Source organism: Varroa jacobsoni, unplaced genomic scaffold (genome assembly GCF_002532875.2).
Source record: "Varroa jacobsoni isolate VJ856 unplaced genomic scaffold, vjacob_1.0 scaffold_555, whole genome shotgun sequence".
Lineage (NCBI taxonomy): Eukaryota > Metazoa > Arthropoda > Arachnida > Mesostigmata > Varroidae > Varroa > Varroa jacobsoni.
This window is the reverse complement of record NW_019213457.1, coordinates 182,170-198,966: the sequence shown is the minus strand read 5'-3', so window position 1 is coordinate 198,966 and position 16,797 is coordinate 182,170. Positions and strand designations below refer to the sequence as shown.

The window sequence follows — 16,797 nt, the reverse complement described above, 5'->3', positions numbered from 1 at the left end:
GCAGATATGGATATGTCTCTTTCGCCTCCGGCGTATACAAAATCATATCTCAGTTCGTCGAGTTAACAGTAGTTATCTTTTACATACAAAAATTGTAAGAAATACCTTAACTAACGAAGATTGCTAGCTTTCAAAGCTTTTTATGTTTTCTTTGGGGGTACCTCAAAACCCAGTCTATGGGGGAATAAGTAAATCGACTCTTAGGTATCTTTTAACCCATACCGGTTACTTGCAAGCTCTCTCTTCTTCTTAATTTAACTAGATGGTTCTTTCGTGATCAGGACCTCACGTGCCTATCCATTGTACTGAAGGGTCACAGTAAAGAAAAAAAATAAAGAGACAACATGCTAGTACTCATAGAAACTGAGTACAAGTCTATTGTCTTTTTAGTTTCGGATACAAACACTATCGCAGAAGTTTATGTTTCTGAGTAGATGGTTAACAAATGCTTTCTGGTAAATACTATTCGCCCCAACTGCTTTCCTCAGCGCTATTCTCTACTCTGCCTAAACCTCCTCCATGATAAACATAGCACTATTTTAGGCCTTTTCCTCTCCTCCTTGTTGCCTTAAAAGCATTATTAGACTTTCTCTGGTCAGTCGATTTGGACTTTGGGGGGCGCTCCACCTCGTCAGATTATCTTCTGATTCCATGCACCACCTTTCACGTCTTGAACGCATTTTTTCTTTTTGGTATATTTGATTTCCTTGCGCAGGTTAGTTTTAGTTTCTTGGGATTCATTAAGTTGCTCAATTGAAAATTTCCGTCTAGCCCAGGTTCAAGTGTCTTTGTTTCTGTTACAAGTATCTGCCTTGGTTTTTCAGTGACTTCTTTTGTCTACAAATACTTTTAATTATTACTTAATTATTATTCATAAGATGTGCCCCTCGTGATCACGTCCTTCAGTATTTTCGAAAAGGGAAAAACTTTATTTAAACTCAACCTCACAAATTAAAGTTCTGTGATCGTTGAGGTTCTCCAGCTTATCTGTGGCATCCTATCATCTCCATTTTTTAATTGGTCTGCATGGATTGTCGGGTATATGCCGGCTTCTTGTCCGCTTCTATAGTAGATGAGTTTATGTCTGTCATAGATTAACTAAAAGTCTCTTCTGCCCGGCTATTCAAGAATTAGTCCTCAGGGTGAGGCTGCTTCTCCAGTCGGTAAAACTGCATTGAAATCCTATGCGATTGCAGCTTTGTCGCTTTCATTCAGATTCTTTCCTAGACCGCCAAAAAACTTGGAAGTTTTTTACCGCTAGATTTCAAATGTGTGTATTAGCTATACAGTCGTACGGCTGCCACCAAAGTTTAACAAAAGCTTTCCCAGTCCTTCCAACAATAGTTTTTTTTTACAGTGACAGCAAATGGCACATCTTTTTCATCATCAGTTGGCCAGCCCGTTGTTGTAAATCTGGTTGTTTTTAGCTCTAAGACCAGGCTTAAACTGACCTTTCATCGCAATATATTGTTTCTAGGAATTCGAATGCCTCTTGGTACTGGCGTTGAAATTCTTCTAAAGCATTTTACCTACTATTTTAGCTCATTTTTATTACATTTTTTTTCATTTAATTATTTTTAGCAGTTTTCTTTCGGTTTAAGCATAGTGTCGATATACTGGACAGGCTATTGTGTAGACGATAAGGTTTTCGGCTTTGCATATAAAGCCCTTATTTTTTGCCGTGCAATTTCATGCCTTACGTGCAACTCTTGAGCACCCGTCACAATTGGCTTTTAGGAATCGTGTATTCAGCCACCCATCTTCAGGCCGTTGAAGCAGTACTGCAATTCAGCCACTTCGCTTTAGTCGGTAGCGCTTTGAGTTGCCATTCTTCCTGCCCTTAGTATCTCTATCTCCACCTTTTGACCCTATCTTCTAAAAATAGTGCCAGTTGCAAATCTCATCAAATGTGGTGATACTATTTAGGTTTTGAATGGTTTACGAGGCCGGAAGAGCCAATCAACCTGCCATGATGCGCGAGCCACTTATATTGCAGACGTTTTGCATTGTCGATCAAACGGGTCTCCAGCCGTTCAGGGTATTGCTATCTTTGTAATGCATACGTTTTTTAAGAGATCATGCTAAAAACGGAAGCTCAAGGATGGAACTTGGGCTATATCCCAGCCATAAGCCTGAAAGCTATCCGGGCCATCCAGGCAAGGCTGTAAATATAGTTGACCCATGGCCTATGCTTCCGGGAAGCGAAAAGGCTATACTATAGAGAGAAAGTTTTAACCAGATTCTGCGTAAAAACTTTGGTACTCACTACTTCAGGTACAGGGAGAACTTCGTAGGTGTGTGCCTTGACTCTGTCTATATCTAAAGGTTGCGACGGAAGTCGGCGTTTGACGGTTCCTGCAGGTGGACCTTCCATAATGAGGTCTATCGCCATGGGTACGTGAATACCAATACTTACGCTTTCTGACAGAGCATGACATTCACCTTGAAACTTTACCCTATCCCTGATTACGTACATCGCAAACATATCGATAACCGACCTTCCTGTTTGTCTTAGAAAGGCTAGGTGGAATTAACTACTTAGTAACCGAAGCCCGCGAGCGTGTCTAAAAGGATAGTGCACTTCGATTTCTGCTGGTCGAGTCATGCGTTAAAATCACCAGGAAAGATCAGAGGGTAAGCAGAATAAGAAAACAGCGCTTTCAGTTCACTGATGAATTTCTTCACCCGTATGTTCGTTGAGTCTGAATCAGCCGGCTAGGCTGCTACGAGGTTTAATCGCTGCCCACGTAAGGCAATAACGTTGTTCTCTACTAAGCACGGCGTGAGGTCGCCTATCTTACCATCATAGAAAACGGAGACTTTGGCGGCATGGTCTGTTGCTCTTTATTACAGCGTAGTGCACAGAATAGTTGCCCAAGTCTCCATTAACTTCAAGCCCAAGGCTTCCAGGGAGACACACGCGAGTATTGCAGTCCCTCACAGTTCCACTGTGTAATTCTTAGCGTCTTCTCAAGGTCCCGGTTCGGTGCAGGCTCGAAGGTCGGCCTGGAGCGGTTGTGATGGTTCAAGGTGTTCCGTATTGGAGCCGACCCTCCAGTCGTCAATGCTGCTAAAACATGCTTCATGATGTCCTCGACCGTTAAAGCCGGTAAAACCTGTTGACCGTAATCCATCTACTAGGCTTAATGATGCCTTTTTACATCGACGGTCCTTTCATGGTGGTTTCTGCTGGCGGTGATGCGTCCTCTTGAAGTTGACCTGGCCACTGAGACCTTCGCCTCTGTGAATCCAGTTAAGCTGGCTGGGTGTACTGGTTCCCCCCCATGTTGTTCTCATCGACCGTTGGGCGAATATCACCTGGCTCCTGCCCCTCTCGATTATCGGAATTCTGACGACTAAAAAAAGTGTTATCTTTCTGGCAATGTTGTAGGCTAACTCGGCCATCTCACATTCATAGCCGTACTGTCCACTTCCGATGACCGAGGGCTATGATATGGAGAGCGTAAGAACCGAAAATTTTCTCGTAATAATATTATTTGCCGCCTTGAATTTTGGCCAGAGAGGGAAATGAAGACAACATGCACGTCTAACTCGGGTCTCTAGGTGACTAACATCTATGAAAGATTTTCCACCTTGCTGGTATATTTGTTTTATTTTTGGAATTTCATGCACTGATGATTACCAGTTTGGAAAAACACCACAACTAGCCCATCCGTGCTGTTAATATACTTTTAAGCTTGACACGATGCCTATCGGCACCCGAATAGTCACAGACGTCTCTTTAAAAACAATCTTTCTTAACAGGGGGCTGAAGGGCCGTACAACGCTAATGCTCAGCGTTCGCATTGTTTTTCGTAGCGGAGGAAAAGTCAGGTTCCGGTTTTTCCGGGATGTCTCGCATTGCGCTGTCAGCCACTTACAAGTGCTGCATGCTTCTATTTCGCTGTTAGATTAACACTTACTGTTCCAATTCCATTACTCGATGGAATAAGAATGTTACACCATTGATTCATTCTCCAGCGTACATACCTCCAAACATTTTATAAACTGTTCGGTTGACCAGTTTGATGCTGGTGCTGAACATTCATTACAACGCCATTTTCCTGCTGAATAGATTGTCGGATCAGTTTCATCGCTAGACTTACAGGCGAGGTATATTGCTCTCTTATACTCGAAGTAGCACACATAAACATTGCTTTATGTGCACTCGTTGTATCTCGCACAAATATTCACACTGCCTAGTTGCGATTTTTTTGAACGCGATAGTTATGATGGGAAATGCGGCCGTTTTGGAGTCTTGGTATATACGTCAGCGAATGTAGACCGTGCATCGCCTGTTGTCGTTGTTGCTTTTGAATTTAATGGGAACCCTGCATAGCTAGCTTGGACATGCTTTTGGTTCTACTACGCCTGGGTTGATGTGACTGCCGCGATTCCGTCGTCTATAGTATACCCAAAGCGATCTGAGCACGTGTCGGTAAATTTGTTGCGCTTAATCGATAGGACGTAAGTCATAACATTGCCGTGCACCCTTTTAATATAAGGAAAAAATGCGTAAGTGTTCTCATTGGTTCGATCATTATATTTTCGAGAGAAAGTCGTTTGTTCACAAACCTATGCAAGTACTCGGCATTTTCAATCGGAAATAAAAACCTGTGCTACCGATGCGCCCCATCAAGCATAGTAAGCTACGCGAACCTGTTAGTTTTTATTATAGTCACGCATAGTTATGCCATGCTTATTTCAGTGCAATTGTCCCCATTATGAAAACATTCGTAATGTAAAGCTCGTACATTAGAATGTTTATCAAATCAGGTTTATTCTTCTTATTGAATTTCCAAGTGCTAACAGACATGGCGTGGGTCTCTGAAAATATTTTTAAATATTTTTTTAATCTAGTTGGATGGTGTAATGCTGTCATAAGGTAAAATTATCTTCGTCTTTAATTAATTTTAATAACATAAGCTATTTACATTAAATGATTTTATAAACATTTAGGAACTGTCAAACAAATTTTAACCGTTACACGGAAAGGGCTTACCTTGACGAAACTCGCATATGTCTCTTTTTCCAGATATTCCTTCCAGGCAATAAATGCGGCCCAATTATTAAAATCTAGAACCTTCTCGTCTACTCTCAAGTGGTGTAAACATCGCAGGTGGATAACGAAGCGATCACGGTGGCCAGAGCTGAAACCACACTCCCCCTCACCGCAATGGAATATGAATTTTCTTACATTGCTATTGACTGTATGAAGGACAGTTTCTCCTGCCTTCACATCATTTAAAGATACCGTTGTTGCTACAGGCGTGATGGTCGCATTTAATTTTGCTTCACTGAGGCTTTCTAGATGACGCGCAAGTTTTGGTGCCAAATCCGATGCCGAAGTAGAGCTCACTACGTAGCCCCGTGGACTGGTCTCCTCAACCCTAGAAAATAGAAAAAGCACATTGGTATTAATCTAAGAAAATTAATACACAAATTATTATTACATATATTAGCTTTGTTGTTAGTGCAGACGAAAAAGAATTAACTTCTGAATAAATTGTTTTAATCATAAGGAAGCCACAGTTTTTCTTTCAGCGTAGTATTGAAGGTGTGCTCTACACATTAAAAAATTATGACGCAAAATAAGCGAATTTTTATTTCAGAGCGTATTCTCATTTCACGTTATCCTTCCTGAAGTAGATTTTTTTCTACAGATTGTTCAGCAATAAAATTCTTCTCTTAGCAATTCCTTTTATCGCACTTCCTATGTAAACTGTGCCGCGATCTTCGTGCGGATTTCTAAAGAATAGTGTCAGCGTTTTTTAAAATGCACGTGTCATAAAATATACACATGTTATAACAAAACCTAGTAGTAACTCAAATAAATTTGTTGGTAGTATATGAGTTGGGAATAATCCATCGCAGATATAATAGGTTAATATATTGTATTATATTTGGTTTTATTACATGCTGAATGACCTTTTTTGGTCTTCGTGTAAATACGTTCTGGGCGCACAAGGGTAGTCAAGTGCTAAACGTTGATAAAGCATTCCATGATATCTCAACTCAGTTGCTTTTTACATATGTACCTGTAGTATATATATATACTTTTTCATAGCTTCAAGAACAGCGAGCAGAATGTATGTGAAGTTTTCATCCTGGTGAAACAAAACAGTATTATCCGCGCACAGGGCGCTTAATACAAACCACATGAAACTCTACAGCATATTTTGTTAACGGGACACACTCAACACACGCACAAAGCTTGCATAAATGCAGTTTGCTATCTTTCATCGTAAATTGCCCCATGTTAAGTGTTCGATAAGGTTTTGGCTCTTTCATTAAAAGAATCCTTGAAACAAATCTACAGAGCACATTGAAACATACACATACACACGCATATATGTTGGGACCGCAAAAAAATTCTTCAACCTTTCGCAGTGAACACTCAGGCTTCATGTACTCACATTTTTCGTACCATTCATTCTTTACTCACATTTGGTCCAAACTACACATCTACTACGGATTACTACCTTACTTTTCCTATATAGCTACTTTACCCTTCTGACCTAACTCAAGTTCAGACTTGGTTTTCCCTAAAGACAAACTAACTGCAATTATTCTGTTATCATTCTGTTCTATACCTAACTATTCCTATAACTTCGTTGAAGTCATGTCCTACTGTAGTCGTCGTTATCCAGTTCCTCTGTGGCTCCGTTCCAGTAAGCTTAGTACATCGTTTTAGTCATTTTCTTCCTATGTTTTCTCATTGTCCTGTTGTAGCACAGGTTGTTAGTAGAGTTGTTGTTAGTAGAGTAAATAGTTTCAGCAATCCCATTACTTTGCATCGATTATGTAATTACCGCAATTCAAACATTCCACCGTTGTGCTCAAGTTGTCTTAAGACCCTGATAATTATACCATTTCCCTGTCAATTATCGCCTGCTCCTGTTATAATTAAGCCGTCACTGTACTTTTTTGATCCGTTACCCTTTGCAGTACCTCCATTGTTTCAACGTGAAACTTATCTTAATTTTTACAATTCGATGTAAATAGTAGACCGCACTAGAAACCCAGCAAGTAAAAAAGGTGGAAGGCTGAATATTTTCCGAAATTCTTAACCGTTGTTTAAAGAAAAGATCGTAATAGCAGAAAACAGCATGGCTTAAGCGAGAATAGATTTTACTGTATGTATTACACCGGCCAAAATTTACTAAACGCTACCATTGAGAAAAATGCTGCTACGAGAGAAGAAAAAAAATTCCGCCAAGGACTCCTCTTTGTCATATTCTAAAGTTAGATCCAGGAAATCGTTAGTTTTTGGAGAAATAGTCAATTGAAGACACCTATGTCGAGGGGAGGCTATATGAGTCATTAATAATTCTGTATGCAGTGGTCAATTGGAGTAGCTGGAGCGAGCAGATACCGCTTCTATAATTTTTGTTCCCCGAATATGTAATTGTCTTCGTAAAGCAAAAAATGCTCAATTACAAATTAACAGTACATCAACCTAGAGAGCATAAATGCATGTAACTTATTTTATCGGACAGCAGAAGCAAACGAGCCCATACTTTAAAATATGAAGCTGCTAAAATTGTTCTGTAAGAATAACGGATAATCTACGGGCTCTGCCTTTAGGGTGACGATTCGGTAACAAAGCTGCCCGTAAAGAAGCCCACATTTCCAAAGAGAACTTGGCTGCCCTGCTGGAAGAAAATTCCTTTGATGGTCCGATGGCGCCAGTTGATTACCAGCCTGTATTACTAAATGGGAAAAATCATCTCCTGTGGATATGTTTTCTTTTAACTAAAAGGTGCCTGTCTTTGAAACTCTCTAGCGATATTTGCCATCATAAATCATTCATTGTAGGCACCTTTTGCCAATCCAACTAAGCTATAGATTGTGATCCTTTTATCGGAAGTAGTGAAAAAGTTCTATTGAGCATTCAAAGTGTAGCTTTGAATGACAACGTCTAAAGACTGTAGTCTGTTTAAGCAGTCTGTATAAATGTAACGATGTAGACGCCGCTCTCCAACGCCGACTTAAGCGTACTTAAGCCTATATAGGTCTCATGTTTATCCACATTTAGCATGATTTCTCTAGGGGACAGCGAATGATGGCGATGAAGAACTTAATACAGTTTTCAAATATTTCCTTTGTAATTCATCCGGATGAGTTTGCAAAACATTGGCTTCTAACGGGTTGACCCACCAACATATGTTCCTTGAAGTACGTCCTAGGATTACCTCCAAAACACCGCGGAATTTTTTTTCCACTTCTGTATACGAAAACGAGCATTGAAACAAAAATTCTGCGTCTTTGTGGTGTCATTTGAGTAACTAGTTTCGTTTTTCTGGGCGCATTTACTTTTGAAGCGTCCCCTGCCGTATAAAGGAACGCTTCATCTAGGTTAAAGATGTTTGAAGAAGTGAAATCGTATAACTCAACCAACGTTTTATGATTTTTGAAGAAGACCTTGATTGTTTTCTTATTAGAACTTGCTGCGTATTCAAAAAACATATCTTTGGGTTGCCGCAAGAAAAGCTGATCACGTCATCATCAAATCTTCACCCCTTCGATGATCGCGAAACCGTTTAATACGTTTGTTCAATTCCTTAGCAAACTCATACGCAATTGATCTTGAGCGTAATACAGCACTGGGCAAGCAATGTTATTTATATAATATTTTTACACGCATTAAACAGGCGACTCGAATAGACGGAGGTTTAAAAAGCTGGCTTAGAATACCAGTAGTTGCAACTTCCTCCACAGTCTTAAGCTGCATTTCAATGTGATCTTGCTCATCCTAAATTCACAATGTACCTCTCTTACGGAAAGGCCTCTATCTGCAATAGCCGCAATTGCTTGCAAAACGAGCTACACTCTATTTCCATTAGTTCCATCTCTCCCATTCCAATTATATTTACGCATTGCATTTGAGATTTTGAATCTATTAGCGGCTAGCTAGTGTCGCAAATTTTACAAAACAAAGCAAGAGGGTGTGATTCTGATCGCCTCTGCGTAGACAATAATAATAAGAAGTACCACAGCAGCTTGTTTTAAATGATCCAGCTGATAAACAGGACACAGCGTCCAGGTAATTTAGGAATCATTCATTGGTATACTCAAAAATATGACAGCTAAGAATTTTGATACATTTATCGGCAACTTTGAATAGTCTCGACAATACGCTATTATGATTGTTTCACTAAGCTGTTGAATAAATTCGTCGAGTTGACTCAAAGTAACAAGCACGCCTGTAGAAGGCATGATAATTGAACCCTTAACGGATTGAGAATCTTGAGTGATCATCCCGTGTTTATAATCTACCGCTGATAAACAGAATAAACGCTTAAAGTCTATCGACAATGATATTTCTCTTCAATGGTGCTCTTTAATAAGTATTGACACCACAATTTCTTTCAAAAATAGCCTCAGAAGTGAAATATAAGCACGAAGATACGATACATTAGTTTAGTGCGACACATACATATATACATGTGCCCACTACGCTGAGTTTTACTCAGAGACAATTAACTTGTCTCTATAAGCAATTGATGTCATTTTATTTTAACTAAACTCGAAATAACACTGACCCATGTAATCACCATAGAAATAATGTAACATAATAAACCTTAATAACCTTTATAAAACGCAACTTGCTTTTAGTTTAGCATTGAAAATGTAGATTTGGGATAAGCAAAACCGTAACAGAAGAACAAGGTGATTATTTTACTTTTTTATGTTCCAGCAATAGTTCAATGAAATGCGAAAAAGAAAACTTAGTTGGAGCTTGTCAAAAGAAAGAAATCTAGTAACGCAAATTGCAAAAGTCTTCTTACACATGCACATTTGAAGATTCGGAAACTTGAATAGTACCAGAATTTCAAATCAACATTCCCTGGTTAGAGGAAATACATAGCCCCACTCTCTCATATATAAATTATAAGATGCTCTAGAACATGCAAGATATTGGACTGTTAAACCATGTGATGTGGTGCCGAGTTTTCAATTCTTTCATCTGTCATAACATAAACTACTTAATTGTTTGTACGTCACAACAATGACCAACTAATACGCCTGTGGCCGATTTGAAAACAGGAGAGTTTGCATGTCTCAGCGTACCCTTTAAGCATGTTTGCCTGTATATGAAAATTTACTTTTTCGAAAAGATGGTGATAAATCCATGTATCATCCCAACGTATTATGTTTGAGAAAATAGTCCCTTGCCCATTTTCCCCGGTTAACAACGTACTTCTAATAGTAGTATTTGATTAACACTAGAAAAAAATATTGCTGTACAAGCCAAAAGCCTACCCTGTCGCAAATATAAGGTGTTTAGTCTGCACTGCAAGCTGGAAATGTGCTGCGTGTCGTATGGTTATCATAGAGATTGTAATAACGGTTACAACCACATATTGTTATGATGATATCCCCAAGCTGTTCTATAGCTGCCAACATAGCACAGTCAACGGCTATAACAAGAGCAATCACATCGCCGCAGTCACAATGGAGATAGGCAGAAACGACATTATTCAGCTGCGGAAATCTGACTACGCCACCACTGCAGCATTAGCATCGGTGGTTGTACTAGTGTTGACGGCAAGTGGTGCTTTATGACCTTGTCCTTGTTGGCCTCGTTTGGAACGGCCTTTGCGTCGTCACAAATCTTGCGGTGTCGGAACGAAAAAATTGAGAGAAAGCAAAAGCTAAAAGTAAAAAGAACAGGCGGTTGCAACGGAAACGCCCAGAACAAAGAGCGTTAAAAAAGTGTTGTTCCTACTTTGAGTCTTGATGTTATATTACTATTATGCAATCTAAATAATAGTAGTCCTATTTAATCTAGCTCTAACAGCGGATGCCTCTCGATATCGAACGTAATAATCTTGAGTCGGCCAATATAGCTGCGTATATATTAATAATTTTTACAGTCATCAGAATCTAATTATGGCGGCGTAAAGCAAATTGAGATTGAACACATCAAGTAGTCAATCACTAACCAACAGAGGAATATCCGCGAGGATTTAACAGTTATATCCGTGATCCCGGTAGGCGAAGTCAGCAATTTGTTTTTCCCAAAAATTATTCGAAATTCTTTGATGACAAGCCATTTCAAAAGTTATAAGCGATATCCGCGTATATGACGACACTCTTAGTCTTATATCTCAGTACTTGCTTTTAAGCCCATGAGTTATATTGAAACAAAAAAAAATTCATGCGTTATTTCCTAATGTTATAGTAGCTGTGAAGTGCCGTTGAATATCTTATAATGTAATGTGGAACACTTCCATTTCATAGAGACATCAAAATTACGTTACTGTATTAGGGCACCGTGTCCTTTGTTACAGAGATTCAAGAAAAATCTATGTTCCTATCTATACTAAGTGCATTCAACGACTGTCTAAATGCGTAATAATACATAAACCAACAGGTGTTTTTTTGTCCTGAATGTAAGATATAGCCATTTATTTACTTACTGTTCTTGTGGGTTTCTAAAAAATATTACCTCTCTTTACTTATGACTAGTATATCGAAAGCAGCTGCATGGTTGCCACTATTAAAAGGCTATATAGTACCACCAAAATCGCTACGATACATTAGAGTAATATTTAAACATCGTAAAAGATCGCTACGAAGTTGAACTTCAAATTAGTCACAAATAAACAGCAAATCTGAAATAGAAAATATAAATAAAATAATAATTGAGATTATATATGCGGGAAATCGTGGTTATGAGCTTACTTGGGTATGGCGATGGATATCATTGAATGATTGCGGTTTTCAAAAAAACCATTTGCAGCCTCAAACAACGCAGGTGGATCTTCGACGGCTGTTTCCTCCACCTGAAAACGATACCAATATGAATTTAAAAAAAGCTCAAGGGAATACATTCACAATATGTATGTCTACGACGACATCTTATTTGCAAAGTAAGTCATCTGGATCATACCTTTACAAAGAGAAAAATAACGCTAAACATGTATATTGATTGGTAATATTTTTCGCTACATGAAACAAAAACGAATTTTCGCCATCATGAACATCCTCATATGTAATCCAATTTAGATTAGCTAAGACGCTAAAAATATAAAAATAAGGTGTTTTTGTATAATAGATAAGAAGTAATTTGGTGAGTAAATCACAAAGTAAAACACAAAAGTAAAAACATTGAATTATATGAATAATAAATCTCAATATAGGTGTAATCAATACTAAGTTTTTTATTGATTGAACATTTTTTTATTGACAGCAACTTGTTCACCTTTTAATATGTGCAATGCAACTCATATTTATTTTTATGAATGCCTAATCCTTTAACTGTAGCAGGGTTCAGGTCATACATTAGCAAAATGCAAAGACCCACTTATGTAATATATGTGCTGTATTGACTGTAGGTGCTCAATAAACCTGGTAATTACTAAACAAGACTAAAAAATTGAAAAATTATATCGAATACGGTAAGATACTAAGGTGCGTTTTATTTTCGTTTTTTAGGGGGTTTACGTTCGAAACCATTGCTCCATAAAATCGTCCAGTGCCGCCATTATGAAACCCCTTTTGTGAGAGGAATAAGACTTCCGCTGCTCATTGCGAGCTTAAGTTAGCCTATGAACGTACGGTTGTCTCTGAGAGCCATCATAAAGACAGCGTTATTGTAGGAGCAGGAACAAGGTAATAGTAGCAGCGGGGAGGTTATCGCAGTCTAGATTAAGTTTGTGCCAATTGACCGTTGCAAATTTAACAGCAGCAAAAATAACGAGAGCCACCAATAGCGATGGCGGCAGTGGTGGTGCCTGACGGCGCGCTGGTAAATGAAGCACCAAATAGCTGGCTCACTGGACTATGGGCATGAATTTACCGTAGGTCAGAGTACTTGGTACTATCTCGCTTTTACCGCCTTAACCAATATGGTTGTTGCGAAAAACCTCTGACATTGACTACCTTAGGTCCAACGAGCGGACAACTCAGGGCAATATTTACACCATCGGTATCCAGAGTATTATATTTCGACTTCGTTTTTTTTTAATAAGAGGTTAAGACAAAAAAGATGTATAGTACTCCTGGAAACCCACAGTTAATTTCTTTATTACTTCTTCTAATAACTATACAAGATCATGTTATCAAACTTAAACTATTTTCATTATCACTGCGCTACTCACAGCATGACCCCCCCCCCCCCATAACCGCATTTAACGGCGTCTGAGTATTTCGGAAAAATATCACAATGACATGTTACCTTAAAGATACTATCAGTAAAAATGCTATTAAATACTATTAAGAACCATTTTCATTCTATAATGGATGATATGTCAGATATCGTTTTTGTTTGAATGCGATGAACAAAGGTAGCATCATAGAAATATAAGTAAGACGGTTTGTACACATCCTTATTGTGAAAGACGCTGTCATGAACTTCTGCATAGCCAAGTTGCTATAATCGAAAATTACAGAATGTGGCGTCACTTAGCAAGCAAACCCGAATTTGTCTGGGGGGTATTTATTATGCAATTTACTTTTAAGGTTATTTGTAACAAGGCTACACAGGATATGTAACGTAGCCATCCCAATTATCTATTTTCAGAGGTTTTTTGCACTTCATCATGACTGTAAGCGAAAATATTTTCGTTACTTGGCACCCTTCTATAATCACTATAGCGCTTAATAAAAGCGCTCATTATATGCGAGCTGACCGTAAGAAACCTTCTTGTTCATTTTAGTTAAATCGAAAACCTCAAATTGTAAGGAAATCTGAAGGATACGGGGTTAGTCACGTAGGGGGCATCAGGTTTTACATCTAACGTTTTCTGTAAATAAGACGCATCTAATTTTGTCACACGGAAATTACTGATCCTAATTTACTACGAGTGATAGAGTTCAAACTGGCGCATATAATGTAATAACGATTATCTGTATCCGATAAGTATATTTATTGGAAACTGAGCGTCTATCTCAGTTTCACTCACTTGAAAATAAGCTCAAATATTTTGACACGTACTGTGCCTTTGAAACGATCTTGTAAATTGGCACTATTAAACTCCAAAGTTTTTTACTTTGCATTCATTTTCATGATCTATTTTTTTAAACACAACTCAAAAGGAATATTCTTCGCGGCCAGTGTAGTCGAAAAAAACTACATGCCTTCTTTTTTATAGCTTATTTTATCGGTTTAGGTACGTCTCGTACTGTTCGTCTTTATCTACTACAGCATGTTATTAAATATAACTCTTATTAGCTTTAAATATTTACTCTACATTTGGAAGTTTAAAAAAGGAGCTCGGTATGAGAGCGTTGATGATAAATTGATGATGCTTCAAAAAATATTATCATCTGTATTTTTTTGGGAGCTTTACACTTGGAATTAGCAAGATTTTCACAGCAGAATTTTCAAGTGAAACATCTTGTAAACGTCTTAGTTTCGCTGCTACAGCAGAACTTGATAGATTCAGGCTTGTCGTTCAATTTGCTCTTTCAAAGAAGCACGTAAACAAAAAATCGGATGACACAGGTTATGTCTACTTATTCCCAATCTCTATTTTTCCTCATTGCAATACCTCAACAACCGTTTTGCTGAATTCTTGGAAAAGGTTCTAGAAATAAGCCAGAGTCATATACTTCTAATACAAGAACCAAATGGAACTTCAATGCCGTGGTGCACGCTCAGATCCTGGTGATTCTTGCGGCCCCAAAAACCTATCCATTTGGAAGCCGCCATAAGTCCAGATAACGAAAAACTCAAAACTGTCTACTGCATAAAGCATAATGTAGAACGGATAACACGAACAATATTTGCAGAACAATACTATAGTTCTCACCATATATATACGCCATATTTTCGATAATTCTAGTGTACAATTTTCGACTTTAACTACTCCGTTGCTGCTTTATTGCTACGCCTTTGGAGCATCTATTATTGCAGGAATTGATTGCTCACAGTAAATCCAAAAACGTTCAATGGTATTTACCACGAGAAGACCGCGGCGGCTTGTCTAAGGTGGTTCCCGAAAACTTGAACACTCACCTTTCCACTTTAGATTCCACAGGATTTATCTTAGTGTGATACATGTCCAAATGTATAGATTACTTAGCAGAACTGAAACATTGCTGGAGATGCTCGATGATCACATTTTTTGCTTTATATGTATTTTTACTAGTTCCTTTTTTGCATCTAATGCGGTAACAAGGTTGACGCCGAACAAAAAAAAATATATATACATATATATATGTATGTAATGTGAAGGTTTTTAACCTGGCTCTTTGGAAGCTGGTTGACGCCACCCACGCATCCTGCCGTACAACACCAATGGTCAACTTAATATTTTTGGTAATGGTAAATTCTTTTTTAAATCAAATTTGACGCTACCGCTAGCTCTGCTGGTAACTTCGCTTATGGTAAGATGTAATACAAGTTTATGAAGAACAAATAGTAAATATTCACAATGTATTTGTTTATTTGCTATCTCACTAAATCATCGTGTGTCCAAATATAACCTTCGAAAACGAAGCACTAGTTGCCCTACTACGAATTTCTAAAAATAAGATTGCATAAAGTATGCCCTCCAAATATAAAAGTTCTTGTTACAACAAAGTTGAGACTTCTTAAAATACATTTATTGCGAAATAATAGTCTAATTATTTATGCGTTTAAGATTCCTCTTACATCCTATATTCTCGCCTGATGAAATATCACGTAACCTTTTACCTAAAAGATTTAGATGGAATCTAAATCTTTTAGCTAAATAAGGAGTTATACATTACTCTAAATTAAATTAATCATCTCTCATATATATGCATCTTTGCATACTGATTTACATACTTAATATTGGTTTATATAAGGTTACTCATAAGCGGTGAATAAACGATGGAATATATTTATTGTTATTTATTCTTATATACTAAAAGCAAAGCGTTTACTTGCCATAAACATGATATTTTACGCTATTTCAATACATTATACAGCTGAAGTGAATAGCTAAGGGTTAAGAACGACGTATTTTCTAAAGAATTCCATAGTCAACGAACTGTGGAACTAAAAAATGCGAAACGCATTTACCCAACCAGAGCTTAGCTTTGAATTTAGGTTGGTTGATATATTTATATCTGTAAAGACAGATCACCCCTTTCACCCCACAATATATTAGCTATACGTTGCTACAGTATTATTCTGGAAGCCGAACCACACTATAAGAGCTAGTTCAACCTAAATGACTCAGAGGAGTCGTAAGCTCTCAGTCGATTTTGAACAACATATAAGTAAACATGGTTGCAGAAACGTCCGTCTCACCTTTCTCTCCTTGTTCTTTACGGAATTTACGTAACGTAAGCAGACTGTATGGTCTGGCCTCCATGAAACAACAAGGCCGCTTCTTCTCAAAAACGGCATAATTAGACGATCATTTGGCACACATAGTCAGTGTTAGTTTGCTATGCAAGTTGGTGTAGATAATACTCGCTTCTTAATAAGGGCAATCAACAAACACCGAGAAATTGAACGTGTCATTTAAGTCTGCTTTGCCGTAATGTAGCATTAATACGAAATACGCGGATGAAGTTAGGTCTAAACATAAGTACATTTTTAGTGTGATTTATAGTTTGCATAACGATAGCAGAAATTTTCACACATCACAAAAGAGACGAATGCTGCTTACGCCTAAAGTACGTTGAACAGCTTATAGCAAAATTATCCCCGATACGCATAAATATTGGGAAACATAAAACGACAAAGCCAAGATCGATGCCCAGGCACGTCCTTTATGTTTCAAGTTTTACGTCTGGTATCGTCGTTAGATATTCCAACAGATGGCTGGCTCCTAGTACGACACAAAAAACCCTATGCCCTAAACCTAAATA

General features: G+C 38.1%; 1 protein-coding gene across 7 annotated transcripts in view; it reads right to left on the bottom strand.

Moving 5' to 3' along the window:
* Positions 1-16,797, bottom strand: part of LOC111261436 (uncharacterized) — a 49,400-nt gene that overhangs the window by 12,406 nt on the left and 20,197 nt on the right. For all 7 annotated transcript variants that reach the window (XM_022834929.2, XM_022834932.2, XM_022834933.2 and 4 more), the window contains 2 exons: positions 11,692-11,792; positions 5,003-5,390 (listed from right to left, as the gene is read on the bottom strand). In XM_022834929.2, the coding sequence (XP_022690664.1) occupies positions 5,003-5,390; positions 11,692-11,792 (489 nt within the window). The remainder of the gene's footprint in view (positions 1-5,002; positions 5,391-11,691; positions 11,793-16,797) is intronic.